The 21651-nt window shown below is 50.9% G+C and overlaps 2 protein-coding genes across 4 annotated transcripts in view; one reads left to right on the top strand and one right to left on the bottom strand.

Annotated features, from left to right (window-relative positions):
* Positions 1-5454, top strand: part of LOC135250134 (leucine-rich repeat transmembrane protein FLRT1-like) — a 28501-nt gene extending 23047 nt beyond the window's left edge. For both annotated transcript variants that reach the window (XM_064326131.1, XM_064326132.1), the window contains exon 3: positions 429-5454. In XM_064326131.1, the coding sequence (XP_064182201.1) occupies positions 592-2706 (2115 nt within the window). In that variant the 5' untranslated portion in view covers positions 429-591 and the 3' untranslated portion in view covers positions 2707-5454. The remainder of the gene's footprint in view (positions 1-428) is intronic.
* Positions 1-21578, bottom strand: part of macrod1 (mono-ADP ribosylhydrolase 1) — a 76436-nt gene extending 54858 nt beyond the window's left edge. For both annotated transcript variants that reach the window (XM_064326136.1, XM_064326135.1), the window contains exons 1-3: positions 20532-21578; positions 18817-18912; positions 18329-18439 (exon numbers count right to left, since the gene is read on the bottom strand). In XM_064326136.1, coding sequence (XP_064182206.1) covers positions 18329-18439; positions 18817-18912; positions 20532-21042 — 718 coding nt within the window. In that variant the 5' untranslated portion in view covers positions 21043-21578. The remainder of the gene's footprint in view (positions 1-18328; positions 18440-18816; positions 18913-20531) is intronic.
* Positions 21579-21651: the final 73 nt, after the last annotated feature.

The raw sequence follows: 21651 nt of genomic DNA, 5'->3' as shown, positions 1-21651 counted from the left end.
CACACAAGCCCGCCACTTCCCCCACTGTCTGCAAAGCACGCTAATGTTACACACTGCCCACATAAGCAGTGTCATAGGGTCATACGTAACGACACGCGCACACACACACACACACATACCCACACAGAAACACACACACACACACATACCCACACAGAAACACACAAACACACACACTCTCTCGAGCGTGTGTGCAAACCGCAGCATTAATAGTGAATTTGCTGGGAGCAGAAAGGATTAGGGCAGCTAATTTGAATTCTGACCAAAATAATGAGTTCAAAAGCAATTAGGTAATTAGGACATGACATGAATGTCAATAGGAATCTGAGCCTCCAGGTGCTGCAGTTGCCCTGCCCCGTACTGCAGTGTTGACTCAGTCAGCCAGGGTACCGTCTCACGTTCCTCTCCCCCTCCCTTCTTCCCCACAGGGGCGTGAGGCGCACGCACACACAGACGGGAACGCGGTCCTCCGGACGGACCGGTCCACAGCATCCCGGGTCAGCGTTGCCCCACCCAGCAGAGCGAGGGGGTGGGGGCAACCCGGAAAAAAGGAAGCGCAGCGAGAGGGGGTGAAGGGTCCCAGTCGTCGCCATGGCTCCTGAGGGCGTGGCCGAGCTCCGGGATTGGCTCTTCCTGCTGCTGCTGTGCCTGACGCTGCTGGCCGAGATGCTGGAGCTGGCGGCGGCGGCGGCGGCGGCGGCGGAGGCCCTCCAGGAGGCGGAGGGCGACGTGGCGTGCCCCACGGCGTGCCGCTGCGACGAGGGCTTCGTCTACTGCAACGACCGCGGGCTGAGCGTCATACCGCCGCTGCCCTTCTCCGCCGCCGTGCTCTACCTGCAGAACAACCGCATCGACAACGCCGGCCTGCCCACCTCGCTGGAGCGGCGGCTGACGGTGAAGGTGGTCTACCTGTACGACAACGAGCTGGACGATTTCCCCATGCACCTGCCGCCGTCGCTGCGCGAGCTCCACCTGCAGGACAACAACATACGCAGCCTGCCGCGGTCCGCGCTGGCCCGGCTGCCGCTGCTGGAGAAGCTGCACCTGGACGACAACTCCGTCTCCACGGTGAGCATCGAGGACCAGGCCTTCGCCGACAACCCGCGGCTCCGCCTGCTCTTCCTCTCGCGGAACCACCTGTCCAGCATCCCGTCCGGCCTGCCGTCCTCGCTGGAGGAGCTGCGGCTGGACGACAACCGCATCTCCACCATCCCCACGCACGCCTTCCGCGGGCTGTCCGCGCTGCGCCGCCTGGTGCTGGACGGCAACCTGCTGGCCAACCAGCGCATCGCCGACGACACCTTCTCCCGCCTGTCCAACCTGACCGAGCTGTCGCTGGTGCGCAACTCCCTCCAGACGCCCCCGGTCAACCTGCCGGCCGCCCACCTGCAGCGCCTCTACCTGCAGGAGAACGCGCTGGCGCACGTGCCCCGGGGCGCCCTGGACGGCATGCGGCGGCTGCAGAAGCTGGACCTGTCGGGCAACAACCTGACCACCCTGCCGCGCGGCCTGTTCCGGGACCTGGACAGCCTGGCGCAGCTGCTGGTGCGGGGGAACCCCTGGTACTGCGGCTGCAACCTGCGCTGGCTGCACGACTGGCTGCGCAGCCGGGGGTCCTCCGTCACCGTGCGCGGGCTCAGCTGCCAGGCGCCCGAGAGGGTGCGCGGCATGGCCCTCAGGGACCTCACCAGCCAGATGGAGGAGTGCGACGGCGGGGGAGGAGGAGGCGGCGGCGGCGGTGGTGGCGGCGGCGGTGGTGGCGGTGTTGGGGGCAGGGACAGAGGTGGGGGTCCGCCGGTCATCACGACCACCCTCCCCCCACCCCAGGGCTCCCTGTTCACGCTCAGATCCAAGCGGCCGGGGCTGAGACTCCCCGACTCGGGTCAGGACTACCCCCTGGGGGCCAGCGGGGTGGGCAAGACGCTGGTGCTCAAGGTGAAGCCCCTCACGCCGGACACCATCCACATCACCTGGCGCGCCCCGCAGCCCGCCCCCTCCTTCCGGCTCAGCTGGCTGCGGCTGGGCACCAGCCCCGCCGTGGGCTCCATCACGGAGACGCTGGTGCCGGGCGACCGGCGCGAGTACCTGCTGACCGCGCTGCAGCCGCGCTCCAGCTACATCATCTGCATGGTGCCGCTGGCCGGGGGCGGGGCTAAGGGCGGCGGCGGCACAGACTTGGACGAGACGCCCGTGTGCGCCAAGACGGAGACCTCGGACGCCGGGCAGCCCGGCTCGGACGAGGACGAGGACCGGGGCTCCGAGCAGCTGACCGCCCTCCCGCTGGCGGGCATCATCGGCGGGGCCACGGCCCTGGTGTCCCTGGCCCTCATCTTCGGCATTTTCTGCTGGTACGGGCACCGCGCCGGGTACCTCTCCAGCCGGGAACAGGCCACCTACAGCCGGGGGGGCGGCGGCGGCGCCGGGTCCCGCGCGGGCAAGCACTACGATGACTACGTCGAGTCGGGCACCAAGAAAGACACCTCCATCCTGGAGATCCGGGGTCCTGGCTTCCAGATGACCCCCATGGCTGCCCAGCAGCCGCTCCGGCCTAAGCCCCGCGAGGACTACGTCATCCACACCATCTTCCCTTCCAACGGCACCAGCCTGTACAAGAGCACCCAGCACCACATAGCCAACGCCGGCTACGGCACCAACCGCGGCTACCGGGAAGGCGGCATCCCAGACATAGACTACTCCTACACGTGATACGGCCCCCGGGCTGCTCCCAGTGCTCTCTGTTGACGTAGGCTTTTCGGCCCTGGTTCCAAAGCACCCCCGCCTGCCAGCTGATTTCCATTCCGCCCCGTCGGTTATTCGGCAAGGTCGACCGTAACAAGGAAAGGGCTACCCCCGCCTAGATCAAACTTGCAACCCCCTGCTGAAAAATCGCTAGAAAAGCCAGCAATGTCAATGAAGGTGTTGGCAAAGCACATTTTTCACCTTAAAATACCTATAGACGTCTTTACAGCATTTCACCCCCCCGCCCCCCACTTAAACAGCTCGCTTACGATGGCTCCTGGGGGTTCGGCAGATAACTGCCAACAGATTGGCTGGAATGAAAATCAGTGCAGGCTCGCAGGGGGGCTTCACTCCCGAGTGCTGAGGGAACCAGGTGTACATAGAATAGAGCTGTACAACCGAGTTCTGTGGTCAAATCTGATAGAGAACACAGAATGTCACACTTTTAAAAAAAAAGAAAAAAAGAAGAGGATTCTTTGTTTTTAGGCTTAGTTCTGTCTTTCCAGTTTGGCTTGCCCTTTTTTTTTATTTCCTTTGTAAGTTGGGAAAATGTCTTTGTTCCTGTCTGAGGAGTTGACAGCGGTGATGACAGGTTTCACAATGAAGAGGCCCAAATTGCTGTTGGGTTTCTTTTTAACGAAGGAAAGGCGACGGGGGAAGTGTGTGTGTGTGTGTGTGTGTGTGGGGGGTGTGTGGGGGGGGGGGTGATGTTTCGCACATGCAAGAAATCTATTGTGCCCCAAAACAAAACAAGGCTTGTTAAGTACACATCCAGATTTACGAAAAACGGAAAAAGAAAGCGAGACGGTTCTATTATTCAAATCCCAAAGTGGGTAGCTGTTCGTTTCCAGCGTGGTTTCACTACGCAGCCCAGATTAACAATTTTGTTACGTTTTTAATATTTGAAATGCAAGTCATCTAAAAAATGGTTCGCCTCAACGTTTGAAAATCCCAGACCTCCTCTGATCTCCGCAGTGCTCTACACAGTCCCGAGCCCAGGCGTGCGAGGACAGGAGAGCCACTGCTGTAAAATCACCCGAAATGGCGGAACAACAAAGATGTAATGACAATCAAAACAAGGACCCGTGCTGTCATCGGAGAACGAACCCCACGCAAAAAGGTCACCAAGGGTACGAATGTTACCATGGGAGGGTCGATGAACACGGTCGCCAAGGATACCTTTAACAAAAGCTAAACGCCATGTAACAACCTTGACACACAAACAAAAACTTAGCTACAGTCTAGCCCTGGCGTTGAAATTAAAAGCTAGTGGTTGGTGGTGGACGTGGGGAACGGGGGTTGAAAATTCCATGAAAATCAGGGATTAACCAAACCGCAACACTGTGGACCCTTACACTTGATGTAATTTGGGGTGGGTGGGTGGGTGGCTGGGGAGGGCAGAATTCTGGCTTTTTTTGTGATCGGTTTGTAACACGCTTTTAGGACAATCTGCCCTTTTTCCCCCTCATCACCAGCTCATATTGACGAAGAGGCGAAAGCATGAAATGGGGAGAGGCAAAGACTGACAAAATGGCCGAGCGCAAAAAAAAAGAGGAAAACTAAGGGAGAAAGACAAACGGCACAGGTGCAGCACTCTCGTACGCGAGCGTTTGTAACTCCACGCTGCAAAGCCCGCTGCCTGCGCTGTACCGCTGTAGTGTAACTCCGCAGGAGGCAGTCCATCAGTCGAGCAGACATCCCTAATGCAATTCACAGCCAACACGCATTTGTAAATGTTTCATTTGACAGAAAAGGAAGTTCTCCTCCTTGCTGGCACCCATTATAAACTGAAAGGCATTAATGCAAAATAGGGTTGTTTTTACACTTGGAAAAATTCATATTTAACACGATATTGTATCATGCAAACTTATACTGGCTGCACTTGATTCATGTGCAATATTTCAAGAGAGCTGCTTATTAAAACTATCCCTCAAAAAAACCTGTTGTGTAATGTGTGGGTCTATGTACTTGCAGTACAGTATATTTTCGGTATCACGCATGTCCTCCGTTGTCGTCCGGTAACGACAACTTGGCGGCGTGCAGCTCAAGATCCCAGGAACCGCCGTTCTTCAAAAAAACAAGATGATCCAGGATTTCCCAGGTGGAACCTGTCTGCTCCGTTGTAGTTATGTGGCTGTTGCCCAGCAACGTTAGCCTCTGTAAGTACAATGTCACTCTTAACTGAACCAAGTGACAATCTGTGGCCATTGACTGTGTGTAGAGCACATCTAACACCGCCTGCTTGTAAATATGTACTTCTGGCAAAAACAGACCTAGTTATAAATGAAGTGTTAATGCCTTTCAGAGTACAAAGTAATTTTCCGTTTGGACAAATGACAAAACCCAAGCTTAGTGTGTACCTGTTACTCCGATCTGCCAATATGAGGGATTTCCCTTTCATCAAGTACAGTCCTTAAACCTATTACAACAAAAAATGTAATATCACCTTTTGCCAAAGTAAGGATTTCTGAGAATAATACCCATGCCCAGAGGGAAAGGCTGCGGCCTCCATTTTGTTTCCATTCCGGATTTTAAAGGAACAGCGGGCGGAAAAGGTTACACCGCTGATCCTAAACGCCAGTGACTCTGGCACACTGTATCCCTCACACCCTCCCCTAAAACACGGGGAATTTCAGCAGCGTGCTTCAGCTCCCTGCTCAAGCTCGCAGGGCCCGGTTTGCGTGTCTAATCTCCAGGGACGCATTCTTCTTTTTTTTTGAATTCTCGCGCAGGTTAAATTCCTCATTGTCCCTGTAATCTCTCGTCTGTGGTAATTCCACCTGCCGCGCGTTTGCACAGATGTCACCGCTCGTTCTCAGCAGGCCTCTGTCTATATACTTTTTTTTAAAGCCCTGGAATCAAGAGCTCTGCCTGTGAAAGCAAAAGAGCATAATGGTCCTTTTTCAATTTTGCCTCTACAACAAAACCCTTGAAATTGTTTGGGGGGGAAAAAAAGAGAAAAGTAAAGAGACAGACTAGTGCTGACTACACCGTGCCAATGTAGCACTCGCAACAATCGGACATGCTAATGCAACGGGATTATAACGGCCTGTGTTTATAAAACCTATTCACACTGGTGAACTGTTCCTCACCAGTGCAGTCTGGCTGAGAGGATAAGACGCAGGGGAGAGAAGGACCTCAAGCTGCTTACCGATAACTGTAAAGTGTGGCCTGGGAGAGTTATTATTCAAGCGCAATGGGTGAATGTGACTGTTGCGCCATCCATAACGCCCCCTCCCCACCCCCCACCCCCCACCCCCCCGTGCCCTTTGTCACCCCCCTCCAGACTAGAAGAGGGCGTGAGCATATGTGCCTGTTACTAACTCCATTTGTTATGAGTAGATGCAGTAGTGTGGGCTCTGGGTAGACTGACGAGGCGCTAGGCCGCCGCAAGCTAATGCCGCTAAACGGACAGGGGTCACGGGGGGGGGGGGGGAGGTCCAGCAAGTACCGCGGCCCGTTTCATTTCCTGCCGCGTCTCCTCCAATCAGCTCCCCGGAGGAGGAGGCGGGGAGGACAGGGACGGAGACGGCCGCGCGTTCTGATGTGTCTTTGGTGTCTTTCCTTCAAACGTGATTTCTCAGCCTCTTTTTTCTAGGTCTCTGCTTTCAAAGCATTTTCTCTCTCCCTAATGGACTCTGTGATGTAAATGAAAGACACAGAATGATTATTTTGTCTGAAGGCCTTTTTTTTCTTCTCCTTTTTCTTTTGTTCTTTGTTTTTTCTATGCGATTAAAGGAGAGGTGTGCCGAAGGCTGTCTGATGTCTGTCGTGTGTTTGTTGAGAGCGGGAGGTGGCAGAGGGAGGCGCGAAGCGGGGTGCGACGGAGACGGAGCTTTTTAAAGACAAAGTCGGATTCGGGGATAAAGGAAACGCAAACTGTCGCCGATTCACGCGGGAGGAAGAAAACGAGGCCGGCTTCCAGAAACGCAGCTGCGGATGCCGCAGAACCGAGACACGGGTCAAGCTCGCCGCCGCCAGCGACCGCGCCTGTGAGCTAGCGTCAGTCGAGGCGTGGATCGCTGCGTGCGTGTGTGTGTGTGTGTTTCTGAGGGTGCACTTCATCTCGATCGGTGCGACTCCATTTGGGCGTGCGATGCTCGAACGTGTCGGTTTATGACTGGAGCCAGTCAGTCTGAGGGCCCCTGAGCTGGGCTCGGCGAGAGCGGGCTCCGGAGCGGGTCCGCTCGCGCGTGACGGTGTGCGTCCTTCGGCTCGTCGCAGCCCATGCGCGCTCGCGCTAGCGCCCTTCAGACGGCGCTGGACACCACGCGTGGGCGTGCGTGCCGCGTCCTTCCGAGAGCGACCAGGGGGGGGCGCGCGAGGGGGTCTGCGCGGGGGCGGGGATCGGCGAGCGCGTGCCGGACTGAGGCGGGCTCCGGCGGTATTAAGGTCGTCTGAGAGTCCCTCCCCAAATGCGCTGTAATCCCCCCCCCCCCCCCCACCCCCGCGAAGCCGGCCAGCTGCTCTCACGCATACGGCTGACGGACGCATCGGTTTCTCGCGACGGCACACGCTGATACTCGCACGCGCGCCGCGCACAAAGCCATCGATCGGCGCAAACTGCCCGCACTGATCGCCAACCTCACCCGCTGCGCACCCCTATTCACAACGAGAAACACAAGCGTGCGCTCACACTCACGCACGCATGCACGCGCACACATGCACGCACGCGTGTACACACACACACACAACTATATCTTGCGCTGATCCGTTAGACATGCAGTGACGCCATGCTCTGGTACACACACACACACACACACACACACACACACATTCACAAATGCACCAAAAGAAGAGAAAAAAACATACATCAGTCCTGTCCTCAGATTTTATGTATGGCTCTATTTCCCTTGATTAAAACGGCTTCCTTCCACCCAATTTAATGCAAATACGGGCTTTTTGAAATGCAAATCTACAGTTTGATGTCGAATGTGAATTTTCCATGTGAAAGGCGGGGGAAATCCTATAAGCCTTGGAAAAACAATTAGAGCGTCGTTTCAGAAGCCTTGTTTCCCCGGAACAGAAGAGACACCCTAATCTTTGCGTGTGGGGGGCCGCATGCAGACTCCCCCCGCCACCCACCCACCCCTCCTGGCATCAAAGAGTGGCACGGACACAGAAATAAGGTCAGGGACAGTCAGGATGGGATCCAGGGCTGGGGGGCTTTTGATGGCACACTGAGAAATGGGAGAGAGAGAGAGAGGGACAGAGGGACACAGACTGGCGGAACGTCCCAATGAGAAGGACATTCAGTGCCAGTCCAAAGAGAGCACAGCTGAGAGCCGGGCGGGGCAGAGGTGCAGGGCGGGGCAGAGGCGCAGGGCGGGGCACGTTGATGCCGAATGCTGTGACACCTCGACCACAGAGCACATCAGAAGGCTTGGGTAAGGGGGTCCACCAAACACGCCAAGGAAAGAACGCCCACAACTGAGCCCTGGCAGCCAGAGGACGAGAGGCGCCCCCCCCCCCCTCCTTTCTCGCCCTCTCCCTCTCGCCCCCTCCTTCTGGTGGGGGTCTCATCTGATGAACAGGGAGGCTCCTTCTGCATTGCCACAGTGAGGCAATTAAACTAATTAGTCTCATTGAGAGCTAACGATCCAGCTTTCTCCATCTGAGCTTAAGTACAGACAGCAAGAGGGAGGGGCAGGGCTTGAATGGAGTTTGGGGGGCCTTTTAACAAGAGGAGAAATAATTGCCCTTTTTTGCAGTCTCGTTTAGTTTTGTTTACTGACATCAATTCTGACCGATTTGCTGTCTGACTTTTCCCTTTTTTTTAACTTATCAAAGTCCAAACTAAAAAAAATAAGGAGCAAAGAGGCCGACAGGTTCTGCATGGAAATGCCATTACTGGTTGGTAGGTAGGAAGGTAGATGTGTGAGTGCGTGTGTGTGTGTGTGTGTGCGTGTTCCCATTGACGCATACATTATGAGAGTATCATTTCGAGAATGAACAAATCAGCAGTGACAGTTCAGCCTCAGGACTGCTCCAGAAGTGCACACAGTTAGTTACCGGCACTGCAAGTCCTCGAAGCCTTCCCAGATTCAGAGGGCAACTCTCCTTAACGATTACTATCTGCGATCGTGAGGGCACTGCTACCAGCGCAAATGCATTTGTCTGCTTAAATCAAGCTGAACAGCTATACTCCCACAGCAGGTTTCATTTTTTAAGCATTGTTTCACAAGAGGACAGAAAGCCAGGAGTAGAAAATGTCTGTGTCTCAGATGTTCCACACGCCCAACGGTCAGCCGGTTTCTCCCCGCTATTCCTAAACACAAATTAATTCAATTAAGAAGAGAAACCAACTGGTAATCTCTCTTGGCATGTAAACAGCCGCTACCTTATCAAATTTGCCGGCTAGTCATAAAATACTGCACGTGCAGCAAAAAGTAAGATTTTGCTAATCTGACTTCCTGCACTCCTAGATGAAAGACAGTAAAAATGATGTTTATTATTTGCGTGAGATGTAATCATCCTCTTGTAAAATTTTGCTAAATTCTGAGCAGCAATATTTTGCCAGTTTAATTTTTTTTTCGCAAAGTAACAAGAAATAAATAATTAAAACTTGTACATCTATAGACAAAATAATTACATCATTTGGCAATGTTTCACAGTCTCTTGCTGATTGTTACTAAGTAGCTATGTAAATTATACATCACTCTGTCCCAGCAATTAAAAATTCACAAGCTGTAATACAAGCATTTCTCATTTGCTTTATCACTACTGCTGTACATTTCACTTTTGGGGCTTTTTTTTTTATCGCCGCGGCGATACGATGGTGCATTTCTGCGGCCGTTTTGGATTTGTCTCCTGCTGTCACGCGATAAAAAAAACATGCGCGCTGGATTTATCTGGAGTGACTGTAAAGAGCAGAGTGTCTCTCTCCGTCTCTCTCCGTCTCTCTCTCTCTCTCTCCGTCTCTCTCTCTCTCTCTCTCTCTCTCACAGCCTGTCACAGGGAGCCGCTCTTATCTCTCATCTCTCTCTCTCTCCACGGCCGCTCTGAGGACCCGTGTCGGAGCATTATCCTTATCTGTGCCTGCGCGTGGGGGGGCGTGGGTGAGCTAGGGGTGGGGGGTACAGTTATGGAAGCCAGACGTGTGCACTACACGGTACGCTGGAGACAAAGCCGCAGGTAGGTATGAATCTGTCATGTACACGTGCATGTATGCACACACACACATATACACACATATACACACGCACACACATGCGCACACACGCACACATGCACTGCACACACACATGCATAGTCACACACACATGCATGTACACACACATATACACACGCACACACATGCACACACACACATATACACACGCACACACATGCGCACACACGCACGCACACACACGCACGCACGCACACACACACACAGTCACACACACACATATACACACGCACGCACGCACGCACACACACACACACACATATACACACGCACACACACATGCATAGTCACACACACATGCATGCACGCACACGCACACACACACACACACACACACATGCATAGTCACACACACACGCATGCACGCACACGCACGCACACACTCTCTCTGTATACCTGCCGACCCCTCCCCCTATGAAATGCTCCAGCTGGGTAAAACAGCTGTTTCTCCCGTTGCTGCTGACAGCAGGTAGACTGAGGTAAAGGGGCCCCACACAGTAAAGCATCCAGTGTTAAATCAACTCTAACAGAGTTTATATGAGTCCACTAGGGACCGCATGTACACTGCAAGAGTCAATTTAACACTGAACCTTTTACCGTGCACCTGAGCAGGAGGGAGGGGCCCACTGTCCCCTGCCATACTGTCCTGTGCTGTGTTTCATGCGCTCCTGCAGGGTTTCGGGTCGACCCCAAAACTAAACTTCACAAACTGTGCTCTGCTGATTTTGGAACAGCAGCTCGGTGTTGAGTGACTCATGCTCACTGAATGAAATGGACGTAGGCTTTCTTCGGGGTATATTTCAGAACTGACATTGCAGCAAAAGCCTGAAAAAAGTGGTCAATGCCTTTTTCATGTTCTGAATGCAGTCACATACTTATTTTGCACACCCACATAAAAACATCCTCAGATGCTCCCTGCATCCGCTTTTGTGCGCCTACAGACACACACACACGCACAAACACATGCACGCACACACGCACACACAAACATTTGGCTCTCAAAGTACAATTAATTGGGCAACGTATTTACCAACTATCCAATTAGAGACAGTACATCTTCTTCCCTTTCCGGTCCCTGTCTCGGTAGGATGGAGTGATTGAGTGATGTAAAAAGGCTGTTTTACCCTCTCCTCCCCATCCGCGGGACAGATCTTAAGTGCTTGTGGCTTTTTATGTTTACTGTGTTTTATAGAGGGAGCCCAGGAGCCAAGTGCAGTAATGTGGTGAGAGAGGGGAGGGGAAGGGCTAGATTACTGTAAATCCCGTCTTTAGTGAGAACAACACAAACAGCCCTCCCCCCCGCCCCCGCGCGCATCGATCGCCCCGCCAGGGGAGGTCCGGGCCCTGCCTGCGTCTGCATTTCTGTCTCCCGCTCTCACACGCCGTTTTTCTCCCAGCGCGACTCCGCGGCCCTCTCCTCCTCCTCCTCCTCCCCCCCCCCTCTCTCTCTCCCCTCCCCTTCTTTTGGGAACCCCACCCCCCACCCCCATCCCGCGCCCGCCTTGCCGTTCTGCACCCCCCCCCCCCCCCCTCCTTCCGGGTCCGCCCTCGGTGCGGCTCGGTCGCGCTTCCGCCGAAAGATTTATTTATCTCCTCCGTGGTGTTAAACTTTGATCCGGCTGCCCATCAATCTTCTCAGTCCAGCCCCCGCGGTTCTGACTCTGACAAACAGGAGCTTCCACCTCAGCCCCCCGGGCACCAATTTACAGGTCGCTCCGGGACGTAAGCAGCCCCAGTTTTGGGACGCCCTCCCCCCCACCCCCCACCCCCCGCCGCGGTGCGCCTGGCCGCGCCTTAGCTCCAGGGCGACGGCGGGTTTTCAGGCCCGCGATTGACCCCGGCTGCATCCGCGCAGGCCCGGTCCGCCCGCTTCCTGTTCCAGATCCCGACCGAACGCGAGCCCCCCCCCCTCCCCCCCCCGGCTCCACCCCCTGCTGCTGGACGTGCCAGTTTACTGCAGCCCTGTCCCCCCATCACATGAAGCCCATTAATTACCGCGGGGCAGTCTGTTAATCCTGCCGCGTGTACACGCAGACAGGCCAGTCAAGCGATCGATACTACAGGGATAAATTCATCGATGGCCTGCCATGCAAAATGGCTCTCTCCCTTCAAACGCTCCCGCCCCCCCACCCCCCGCCCCGCCCTCCGCCCCTTAACTCCCATTCAGCATTGGTCTCATTCTCTCCATCTATTCTCCCTTCCTTTCCACCCCATTCTCAGCCTCTCCCCACGCTCCTTTCCCTCCCCTCTCGCTCCTTTTCTCTCTCTCTCCCTCTCCCTCTCCGTCCCTCTCCCAGTCTCTACACTCTCCCCCTTTCATTTTTTATCCCGGTGCTGTCTCCTCTTCTCCAGGCAATCTAGCTGTGCACCGAGCTGTGACTGACTTCCCCTCCTCCCTCCTCCCCCCCCCCCCCCACCCCACCCCACTCCCACAGACATTCTGTGCACATCCTCTCCTCGTTTCTCCCTAACACGCCACACACGACAGCCCACCCAGCGCAGGGCAGGGGGGAGCGCGCGCAGCACGCAGCACGGAACACGCAGCACGGAACACGCAGCACGCTCTTGGCCGTTTAGCAGTCATAACTCCGCTTGGATCCCATCTCCGCACGGGAGGCCGCCGAACCAGGACGGCACGGGGGGGTAAAGACGATAATCCGCCGAAAACGTGACGCGGAAACGCCGTGAAAGAAGACGTTTTAACGGGGGGGGGGCGAGGATCTGCCGTCTCCGAGCCGCGCGGGGGACTCCACCCCGAAAACACCCTCTCACCCCTCGCCCCGCGCACGTCAAGTGTCATTACGTCACGTTACTGGCGTTCGGCAGATGCTCTTATCCAGGGCGACTTTCAGCATTTTTAACAGCTGGATGCTTATGGAACTAGCCTGAGGGTACATCAACACTCCCTACCTGGGGATGGAGGCTGCAACCTCACAAGGCCGGTTCCCTGCCCATTACACTACACTGACGCCCACGTGTCACGAAAAACCACCGGACCAGAGCTAACCAGGACCCGGGCCTGGGTAGTACTTGAATGGGACGCCGCCTGGGAATACTAGGCGCTGTCAGTTTGCTGGGAGCAGTCATATCCGTGGCCCTTCATGTTGCAGAGACCACCGCAGACCGGAATAAAATCTGCACTGCACGCTGAACACAAGTGGTGGCTGCTCACCAGGGCTTGGGAAACATGTACAGTCCTAGGCACAACAGGCACAATTTACCAGAGCACTCCGCAAATATGTGACAGATCTATAAATACGATTGTGCATTTGAAATTAGGAACCAATGAAAAAGTACGAATGAGGGATGCAGAATTTAAAAAGGACACTACAGATAGAATGCTGGCATGTGAATAGCACAATGTTACCATTGCACAGGAAGCCTTATCACACACGCCACGCATAAATGTGTTTTTCCCCAAGTCAAACACTTAATTATAATCATCATTAGTGCTGATCAAGTGATGTGTGGCTTCCTGCTGTGTCTATTGTGAATAAAAAGAACAATGTTTACACTGAAAATTTAACTGGAAATTTACACTGAAATTAAAATAGGATTCCACTCGTACAAAAAAATGTCCGAGGACGAGGTAAAATGCTTCCACTCATGGAATTTCACAACATTTCCTAATTGTTCTGGATGCAATTCACACCGTTTTCTCGAGGGGTACACGGTTAGTTGCAAAGCTCATTTACACAATGAATTGATTTTTTTCCTTTATTTGCACACACAACAGTGGGTGGCACAGCCTTCTACACCAGAGTCCCTTACAAGGAGGGACCCCTTTTCCACAGAAGTTAAATGTGTCAGCTTATTGCACTTATTAAAGAAAAACCATCAGAATTTGAAAAATTCAAAGCAACAAAAAAAGCCTTTGATCCCAATCCTGAGGCAATTATACATAAACATAAATAACCAATATATATACCTTCATATATAATTATATAATATAATATATATATATATATATATATATATATATATATATAAGATGTTTATTAACGGATATGTATAATTTTATTATATTTTTATATAGAAATTTTACATAATTACATTTTTTTTGCTAGTACATAAATATAATTTTTCCCCTCCTGAAACTTGAGCTTTATTTTGCAAATGCATTGCAAATCCGTACTTGTGGACATTGAGATCATAGACCACAGCAGATGACCTGAAATCAACCCCCAGATTTGTGTACGCTCGTGGTCACCTGTCGCCGGGCGAAGCTGCACTGCAGGGGCAGCTTTGGTCACAGTGTCCAGAACATGTTCCGCTTTCATATGTGATGCAATATCATGTGACGCACTGTCACACACGCAGCAGCAAAAACAGTGCCTACATGGCAATGCAATATGAGCAATCTCGATTTGACCGCTCTCTCGGTCACACACACACACATACACACACACACAAACACGCGCACACACGCGCACACACACACACACGCATACGCGCACACACACACGCATACGCGCACACACACACACACACAAACACGCGCACACACGCACACACGCGCACACACGCATACGCACACACGCACACACACGCAAACACGCGCACACACGCGCACACACACACACGCACACGCGCACACGCACACGCACACGCGCACACGCACACACACCTCTCCCTGGCAGATCCGAGTGTGGAGGTTAGCTGAACCTGAGGGGGCAGCAGTGTTCATTAAACCCAGTGGGAGTGCAGCGTCCCCTTGGCTAACAAGCCTTTTATTCAGTTCTCCCTCTGCCCCCATCTTTCTTTCAATTTATTCTCTCGCTGCTGCTACCTTTCTTCCTTCCCAACATCCCTACCCTCCCTCCTTCTCCTGTCTGCCTTCTCTCACGGAGCAAAACTCAACCGATGCCAATTAGCCCGAGACACACACACACACACACACACACACATACATACACACGCGCGTACACACACGCACGCACGCACCCACACACAAATCTGCTCGCTCGCACAGACATGCAAAAGCACAATATTCATAAATATACTGACTGCTGTCCAAAAATCCTCAGATCCGGACCAACAAAAGGTGATGAATAATCATATAAATTTGAAAACAGAAAAATATGAAAGGCGGCTGAAACCACTGCAGTGGGGTTTAGGGTGGAAGGTCAGTGCTTTCAAGCCTTGCAGAAGAAAGGACAAAGAAGACTTTGAAAATAAAGCAATGAAACATCTGTATATGTATTTGTCTCACACATGGCAGACTTGTAAAGAAACAGCACTTTTGTGAGTGTGTGTGTGTGTGTGTGTGTGTACGTGCCTGTGTGTGCTGTGTGTGTGTGTCTGTGTGTGTGTGAGAGAGCTGTGTGTATGTGTGAGTGTGTGTGTGCGCGCTGTGTCTATGTGTGCAGGCAACAGGAAGAGGAATGTTTGTGTAAAGCATGAGTAGATGGATTGTGTCTGGGTATTTGTGTGTGTGCACATACGCTATACAACCTAGGATAATCTCTGTACCTCAAAAAAATAGACTGAGTGCTATCAATCGTTTCTATCTTGATATCTCTGCCAGTGCCAGAGTGGGTTGACATAACCATACACCTGCCTATGCACCCAGTGTGCGCTAGTGTGCCTGTCAGTGCTTGTTTTCCATTTGTATCTCAACAAGGTATGTGCCTAGCATAGAGAGAGAGAGAGAGATATGGACAAAGGAAACATGGTCAGTGCTCCAGTCCTCTATTGCTGGAATCGCTGTTGCCCCCTGCTGATTGGTGTTGCTAACTGCAGCACATCACGTACCCCCCTGCATGAGAATAACAGCTGTGGATTAATCCATTACATGTAACATCTAAGTCTTTCTGGTGTCTTCGGTAGAAATGATTATCAAGCCTAAACAAAAGCTATTTGAAAAAATCTCCTTATACCACGAACCGCGAGTCATTTATCTGAGATAAAATACTGTGATAAAAAAGCAAAGATGTTATTATTGCAATGGATAGCATTAGTAATGCATATTTACGGATATTCTGTCCAAGAGCTGAATTTTTACGCTAGCGGGTGGCCTTTAGAGGGCCAATAAATAAAAGCAGGAATAAGAGGTGAAGAGAACGGTTGAGAAGTGTCCCTGACTGCAATGCTAATTCTGTTCAACGTAATTACAGGTGGCCTCTGCTGCCATCTAGTGGTGAAAAAAACGAGAGCTGCATCTAATTCAAACCACAGGCCATTAGCGGCGAGAGGCCAGAGCTGAAATTTCCTCATTCGTTTTTCAATTTTGCGGCAAAATTCGCCAGATTCATAGACAGGGGGACTGTGGGTGTATGGTTCTTGTGGGTGTACTTCCTGCTGTTCAACTTGCCAGCCTAATTGGCAGTAAAACTGTGTCCATGTGTCCAGGAAAATCCAGTTAATAAATGCCACATATCGAGTCCAAATCCTCCTCAGTGTCTTTATATGTCACTAAAACTGCCTACAGATACCCTAAGCTGGAAATGATGCTGCTTAACCAATCTGGGACTCTCAGATGAATAAAACATTAAGCGATTAAAATCCTGGGGAATCCCAGTAGCACCTTTCAGAGGGTTTTTAAAGCCTAAAGTAAAACGGTCATTCACGTCCAGGGCAGATAAGGACCACTGCCACTGAGATGGAGGCGGAATGAGAACCGCGGTGTGGGCGCGACTGTTGTCCAGCCTTTACCGCCACCACAGCTGTCTCCTGTCTGGTGTGCTGACAAGCCATCGGTGTGTTCGGCGTGACCTCCTGAGGTCCAACTCCGTCAGATCCCCGATGGGGACGGGGGGAAGGGGAGGACAGCTGACACGTTTGACACCGGGGCCGACCCTCCGGCGGAGGCCTCGAGCGCTCCGAGCGCTGCTGCTTCATGGCCAAGGCCTTGTCCTGGTTGACAGCACACCGACCCCCTGAAGCCCCAGACAGCATGTTCTCATGCGCCGAGCAGAGCGGCCCAGCAGCTCATTCTGAACCCTCATCCAGCCCCCGTGACCGAGGCGGGGTCACAAACAGCCCTGTCACCCTCTCCTCCCCGGTCTTCGCCAGCAGAGCCGGGGAGAGAGGGAATGGTGTGAAAGTGTAGTTGTGTTTGCACGCTGGGAACCAATGGTGCAATCGTGCTGGTCATGCTGCTGCATAGAGACCCACAGTGGAAATTAGTAAAATACACATATATGGGCCATATGTCTAAGGAGGCAAAAAGGCCCCACTGCTTCTTACTAAAAGGAGACCCAATGCCCTCCATCTGCACAGAGTTGGACTCTCACAAACAGGAGCCCCAAGGAAGGCTGCTGCTTCATTGGACACCTTTTTGGCAAAGGGACAGAGTGCAGCAAGACAGAGTGAGCAGGTGCCCATTAGAGCATAGAGCATGCCAGGGCATGTACTAAAGGTGCTTCTTTCTTCAAAAGTACTGTCATCCAAACAGATCACCAGATGCTTCCCGAGTGTCAGCGTGTGAAGGAATAGGGCTCGGCTAATTAAAACAGCTTGAGAAAGTTTAACAGACATCCTGCTGTGGTACCCAGCAACCTCTGCTATCACCTCACCACCACCTGTTTCGACAGTGAGCGAAAAAAAGACTCTCAGCCAGCACTCCCCTCCTCTCAGCAGACAGTAACACACACAGAGACCGAGTCCAGCACTAGACTGATCTGCTCCTGAGACTAAAAACTATCAAACTACAAAAAGGCCACACCCCCACACAGCTCTGAATGTACGTCAGCCAGTCACAACGGATGTGAGGAACATCATGTCCTGACCGACAGCCAATAGAAACCTTTATATTTTTTCAATAGATGTTATATCAGTGTTTAACATTTTTATGTCTGCCACTGATGGTAAGATGAATTTCCCCGCTGGGGATCAATAAAGTATGATGTGTTATATTAACATTATGTTATATGCCATTATAAACAACTTTGTGGCAGCGCAATGCCAAGGTTGCCTCCACAAATTTCACATATGGACAAGCTTACTACACGTCTTCATTAGCACTGGGCACTTTCCACCCTTGACAAATGTCAGTCAAAGTCAGTCAAACTTAACAGGACATTGCAAAGAAAGGTTTTTTTGTTCATTTTAGCTTGAAATATTTTTTTTTCAGCGATAAATCTTTAAGTATAAAATCCCGTGCTCCAACTACAATAAGGACAAAGGACACCATATCAAAGAAGTGAAAATGGAAAAACTTCTATTTTAATTAAAAAGAGGTTTGATTAAAACTTCCATTTAACAGCAGATTTTGGACCAAACATCATTGCCTGGGTCTTTCACCATAGATACAGTGTGGTAGACAGTATCTCAGATGAAACTGCTACGGTATAACCAGATCATGCCCTGTTTAGGTCAAGGGTCACACATCACACTCACCATACACTAATTAGAGGCCATTTTAGTGCAAAACCAGGACTGTTTCTAAAGACATTGGGAAAAGTAACTCATTCTTACCAGCATTGACGATACCATCAATCTCCAATTTTGTGATGTCGCCTCGAAAGAGAGATATTTTGGGGTTCAGTGCCTCGTTTGGTGGATGCAGTGTATGACCTGTGGGTTGTCCTGCAAGACAGATAACACACCTGGCTCGTTTTAAAAGCACAGCAGGAATCTTGCTTTCACTACAGAAGAGTTGAGCAACCTATAGATACAGAATCATTACGTAGGTTTTAAAAAAGCTCTGATTTACGAAGCTACAGCCATACTGCCAAGCAAGCAGTCCTAAATCAAAGGAACGCGAGCAATAATTGGCACACATCTGAGTAGTTATTTTAGATAAAGGATTACACCTCCATTACATTTCAGTCAAGACTGATTCTGCCCAATCTGACAAAACCATCCACCTCTTGCATAGACTGAGCCATCTCTTTTGCAGCACCCATTACAATTTGGGCTATTCAGCTACTCTAAGCATAAAGGTGGGATGAGGTTCAGTTCACCTGATGGAGCCCAGACAGGGATCTGCTCCAGAGCGAGGAAGTCAGAGGTCCTGTACAAAGCCCGTCTCTCCTCCAAGGACGCTGAGAGCAGAACCTCTGGGACAAGATTACAGGATGGTGGCAGACCTCAAGTCAGAAACTGAACTAAGGCATGAAACCGAAACACACAGGCACGCACGCACGCACGTGCACGCACACACACACACACACACACACACCCAAACACACACACACACACACACACGCACGCACACACACACACACATACACACACCCCCAACCACAGCACGCACATGCACGCACACACACACACACACACACACACACCCAACAATGCACGCACGTCACGCACACACACACACACACACACACACACACACACACACCCCCAAACACACAGCTGTCCCATTAGGATAAATGCCACTGTGTCATCATCGATTCTTACATTTTGTCAACTCTGTGAATTTTGAAACCATAGTGGGGTTACACTTGGTTAGTAGAAACACAGCCAGTCTGCTAATTGTGGTTGGACCAGTAATGGGCAGCCTTCCCTCCAGGCCAAACAGAAAGCCAACGCCACTGTTCATTAGCAAATACGCTGTGCCACAGAAAGGATGTCCCAGTGAATTTCTCAATCATCCCCGAGGTTAGATGGCACGTTGGCGAAACATCTGTCAGGGAAGGTAAATCACCACCCCCTGCTATAAAGAGCTTTGAGGTCTATGAAATATGATTTATGAATCCAATTCGCTACAAGTACTGCTACTTCCATTTCTGCACAGCATTTAAACTTTCTATCTTCACTTTTTCTCTAAATGTGGAATGCCAAAGGGTATCTGTAGGCCTATTCCACCACTGTGACCTCTTTTAATTGAGGAGGGTACACATCTGCTTCTAGTGCTGCCCAGGTTCCAACTCAAATCTGATTTTTATTTCAATTATGTTTTAACGGTAGAGGTATATATATTTGCAATGATTTACTTCTGATGCAATAACAAAATTTATTTTGGGCTACAGGATTTATTTATTTATTTATTTATTTTGGTTAGGACCCCTTTTTTGGAATATTACTTTTAAAATAATTTGTGCCCATAAAGGTATACACTCCACTCCCCAATGGCTTAAGGCAGAGTATTACGTCTAAAATTAGTGAGCTGTACAGTTAGTAACATTCTGATAAGGCCACTGCAACTATCAATTGCACTGCCTTGTGTGTTGTTGAATGAAAACTCAGCAAGAACCAATGCATTTAATTTAAAGATGGACAAACATTTGAGTTCTATGTAACAACGCACAAAATATAAGACAAAGTGCAGATCTTATGTTGGAAAGGAGCCTGTCGCTAGAGCATTGGTCACTAGTAGTACACGCTCCAGGCTGGCCTTCAGTACAACGCCATATTATCAGCATATTGTTGTGACACCAGTGCAAAATATCGAGGGCGTTTTCAAATAATTCTGCACGTACAAAATCTCACAAAATGACTAGAAGCCCGCTGTAAAGTTTATTTCTTAAATTAAATACATAATAATTATCAGCGACCACACATTTCCATTAATTCATGCATCAGGCAGAATCGACACTCCAATACAACTTTAACTTTACGTTAATCCAACTGCAAATCTGTTCATTTGCAGTGCACTGTAGGTCAACCTGTTACACCCCTGTCACACTCCCTTCGACAGTGACAGGGCTATCCTTTGAGGGTCACTCACTTTTGGCCTCTTTCCAGTCGGTCTTGGCTGAGTCCAAGTTGATGGAGTCGGACCCTGTGGCCATGGCGCGCAGCGAGGTCGAGTGCAGAGAGGCAACTACTGTGGAAAGACCCAGGGCACCCAGCAAAACGCAACAGCCCTGCCGGAAAGACCGTGCCTTCTTGCGGGAAGGCGCCCAACCAATGCCCGTCTGAAAGGACACTGAGGTGGTTGAAAACTTCGCACTTCGTCCGGATTCAGTTACACCAAAATGGAGGGTCGGATCGCAAACGTTCAAACGTCTGGTAAATACAGACAACGTTTGTTTACGGTCACTTGAATTTAGCAATGACTTTGACACACGACTTGCAACTGTATCGTTACAGCTTAAATTGAGGTTCAAGATCGGACCAAACACTTTACCACTGTTGATACCACGAGAGTGGGTGAGTACACCGAAACTGATTGGGATTTTAATACGACATGCAAGTGTTGACATTTGAAACGCCATACTAGTGACACCGACAGGCATTCACTATCGGTTTCACGTAGCTAAATAGGAATCGAGCTAGCAGTCGGTTTCAGTTTTCGGAGAAGAGCTTTACCAGCCTATATTCGCGCGGCGCTGCCAGTCAGTGTTCAAATATGGGGGACTCTGGCTCGACGTACAGTAAGTAGGAGGACCAAGCAACCTCGTACACGCTTCCAATAACCAATCACAGATGTAGTTACCTGGAAGTCGAATCTGACTTCCAGCTAATCTCAATACGTACAATTTAGCTACAAATCTGGGAAAAACAGTATGACAGCATTACGGTTGTAACTAGTTTACATATAATATAGTGTGCATATAAGCCTGGCACTATAATGTTTTACTTATCTCATTTAACATATTAACTCAAATATGCACAACTTCCGACATCTTCTCAACCAACAGAATAATCTGATGACTTCACTTGCACCATATATCCAATCGGAAACTATTGTGTTCCATAGTCGCGTGTAGATTGGAGCGCAGTTGAGATACACAATTCGAGTTTCCAATCAGTTTTCAAGAAGTTTCCAGAACAAGTCGTTTTCCAGAACACGTCCGATAGGACGAGAAACTTCCATTTAGGGCCCGCCTTAACTTCTGTTATGT

This window comes from Anguilla rostrata, chromosome 3 (genome assembly GCF_018555375.3).
Source record: "Anguilla rostrata isolate EN2019 chromosome 3, ASM1855537v3, whole genome shotgun sequence".
Classification (NCBI taxonomy): domain Eukaryota; kingdom Metazoa; phylum Chordata; class Actinopteri; order Anguilliformes; family Anguillidae; genus Anguilla; species Anguilla rostrata.
Note: the sequence above shows the minus strand (reverse complement) of the source record. Positions and strands in the feature narration are given on the sequence as shown.